Raw genomic sequence first — 2,330 nt, 5'->3', positions numbered from 1 at the left:
GAAATCAAATTAGGGCTGGGATTGTACCCAGCAGTGCAGCACCTGCCTGACAAGCAGAAGGCCATGAGTTCGATTCCAGGTACAGGGGGAAAAAAAAAAGAAAAATCAAATAACCAATGCTGATGAGGCTGCAGAGAAAATCTCTTCACTGGAGGGAACATAAACTAGCACAACCACTATGGGAATTGGTGTGGAGATTCCTCAGAAAACTTAAACTAGAAGTTCCATTTGACCCAGCTCTTCCCCTTTTAGATATCTTCCCAGCAGCATTAAAGACATTGTGTTACAGGGATCCGTGTGCACCTGTGTTTATAGCGGCATGGTTTATCACAGCTAAATCTAGGAAGCAGCCTATGTGTCCATCAACAGATCGTTCAATGGATAAGGAAGACTTGGCGTTTACACACCATGGAGCGCTACTCTGCCATGAAGAAGGATAAACTCGAGTCATTCGGTAGGAAAGTGGATGAGACTGTAATTGTAATGTTAAGTGAAATCAGACGCACAAGCTAAATGTGTATGACTTCTCTTTATGAGAAACCCCAATTATAAATAAAGAGCAAAATAAAGATAGGTAAGAGAAAGTGGAGAGATAAATCTTCCTCGAATGGGAAAGGGAGTGAGGGCAAAGGAGGGGAGGGAAAGGGGATGGAAACAGAATTAAGATGTGTTCTGTGCAGGCACCAACCCCACACAAGGCAGGCGTGTAAACACTGTCCTGCAAACTAATGAAAATGAGGAAAAGCAGACACGGGTGTCAGGAGGAGCAGGCGTTGGGGGTCAGAGGTGCTTGTGTGACCCTCTCAATGGCCAGTCGGGAGTGGAGGCCCCGAGAGAGCCAAGAGAGCCAACCTTCCCCCACGTTCTGCATGAGCCCGCGTCTCCAGGGCCCCGGCCCCTCCCGGGAGCTGGCTGTGCACAGCCCAGCGCAGGCCCCGGGTTGCAGCGGGAGGAGCTGCAGCCTGCCCCTGCGTCCCTTCCTGGGAGGAAGCGGGAAGCTCCCGAGGGCAAACACTGCCCGGCATCCTGCTCAGCCAGCCAGAGCGAGCGGGGCCCTCGCCTTCCACACCATGGAGATTCCGGGAACCCTCGCCCGCCACCGGCAGGTCCTGAGCATGAGCCGGCTTTGCCCCTGGGCGCGACGCCCCCTTCTCCATGCAGCCAGCATCGGAGGAGTCCTCGTCGGTGCCTTCTTGGTCCTGGGCTGCTGGGGGCTGTCGGACTCCCAGCAGGTGGGCTCACAGCGGGAGCACGCAGTCAGTCGCGGGCTCAGTGGGCATGTTTTTCCTCGGCGCATGTTGGCTTCGGCTTCAGGGGTGCTCGGGTGGAGGAACCAAGCCTGGGTTTGGAGACGAAGGGTGTGCACCACAGGGGTTGGTTTCTTCTAGTGAGGACAAACAGATGCCAGTCGTCCCAGACCTGCACCTCCTCACCTGTGCCCTCCTCTGTCCCCAATTCTGTCCTCATCTTCTTGGTCTCCCCTCCATTTTCTTATTCTGTTTCTCTTTTCTTGCAGAGCTTTCTGCAGGCTCTGGATCCCGAGGAGGTGTCCTCTTACTTCGGCCCCGATGCTGCCTTCGAAGGTACACATCCTGGTGCCCCTCGCCGGGGGAGTTTCTCAGGTGGGGGGCAGCTCCACACTGAGTCAGTGGTCCGGGGTTCTTGGTGGCTCTGGAGGGAAGACGTCAGAGGAGCAGCTGGCATCCTGCTCATTAGCTCTCTCACTTCCTGCCAAGCTGATAAAAGCTAGACAGGCTGTTCTGCTTGGACTGGGGTTGGCGACCCCGAGGAAATGGTCACTAGCTGACCAGTTCCTCCCACCCAGGGCCTCTGCTGGGCTGGCTGGTTTTCAGGAGCTTGGTTGTTTCTGGCCATGGCTGTAAATATTTATTCCTTTTGTGGGGAACAAGGTAGTGCTGGGTCGGGCCCCCTCCAGAGCTGATCCTGTGCAGCTCCTTACGGCAAAGCCTTTCCCTGTGGACTGTGCAGCTCAGGATCCCAGGCCCCTGCCCAGGAGGGCCATTGGTGGATTTGATCCAAAGCTGGTGGGAGGGTGGGGGATTTAGCTCAGTGGTTCTGCCACCTGCCTTGCAAACACAAGGACCCAATTTCAATCCCTGACACCCCTCAAAAAAAAGCTGGTGGGAGCCAGGCATGGTTACTCACACCTATAATCCTACACTCAGGAGGCTGAGACAGGAGGATCGCTGAGAGTTCGAGACCAGCCTAGGCTACACAGTGAATTCCAGGGCAGTCTGAACTACATAGTGAGACCAGGTCTCAAAAAAAAAAAAAAAAAAAAAAAAAAAAAAAAAAAAAAAAGTTGGGGG

The 2,330-nt window shown here is 54.1% G+C and overlaps 1 protein-coding gene across 4 annotated transcripts in view; it reads left to right on the top strand.

Annotated features, from left to right (window-relative positions):
• Window positions 1–606: 606 nt before the first annotated feature.
• The window catches only part of Adamts13 (ADAM metallopeptidase with thrombospondin type 1 motif 13), a 25,474-nt gene continuing 23,750 nt past the window's right edge, over window positions 607–2,330 (top strand). For 3 of the 4 annotated variants that reach the window (XM_033758947.1, XM_033758946.1, XM_010608913.2), the window contains exons 1-2: window positions 608–1,232; window positions 1,517–1,583. In XM_033758947.1, coding sequence (XP_033614838.1) covers window positions 729–1,232; window positions 1,517–1,583 — 571 coding nt within the window. In that variant the 5' untranslated portion in view covers window positions 608–728. Of the gene's footprint in view, window positions 1,233–1,516; window positions 1,584–2,330 lie in introns of all 4 variants that reach the window. The other variant, XM_033758948.1, reaches the window with a different exon arrangement.

This window comes from Fukomys damarensis, unplaced genomic scaffold (assembly GCF_012274545.1).
Source record: "Fukomys damarensis isolate Sample0158 unplaced genomic scaffold, DMR_v1.0_HiC HiC_scaffold_36, whole genome shotgun sequence".
In the NCBI taxonomy this organism is placed as follows: domain Eukaryota; kingdom Metazoa; phylum Chordata; class Mammalia; order Rodentia; family Bathyergidae; genus Fukomys; species Fukomys damarensis.
Note: the sequence above shows the minus strand (reverse complement) of the source record. Positions and strands in the feature narration are given on the sequence as shown.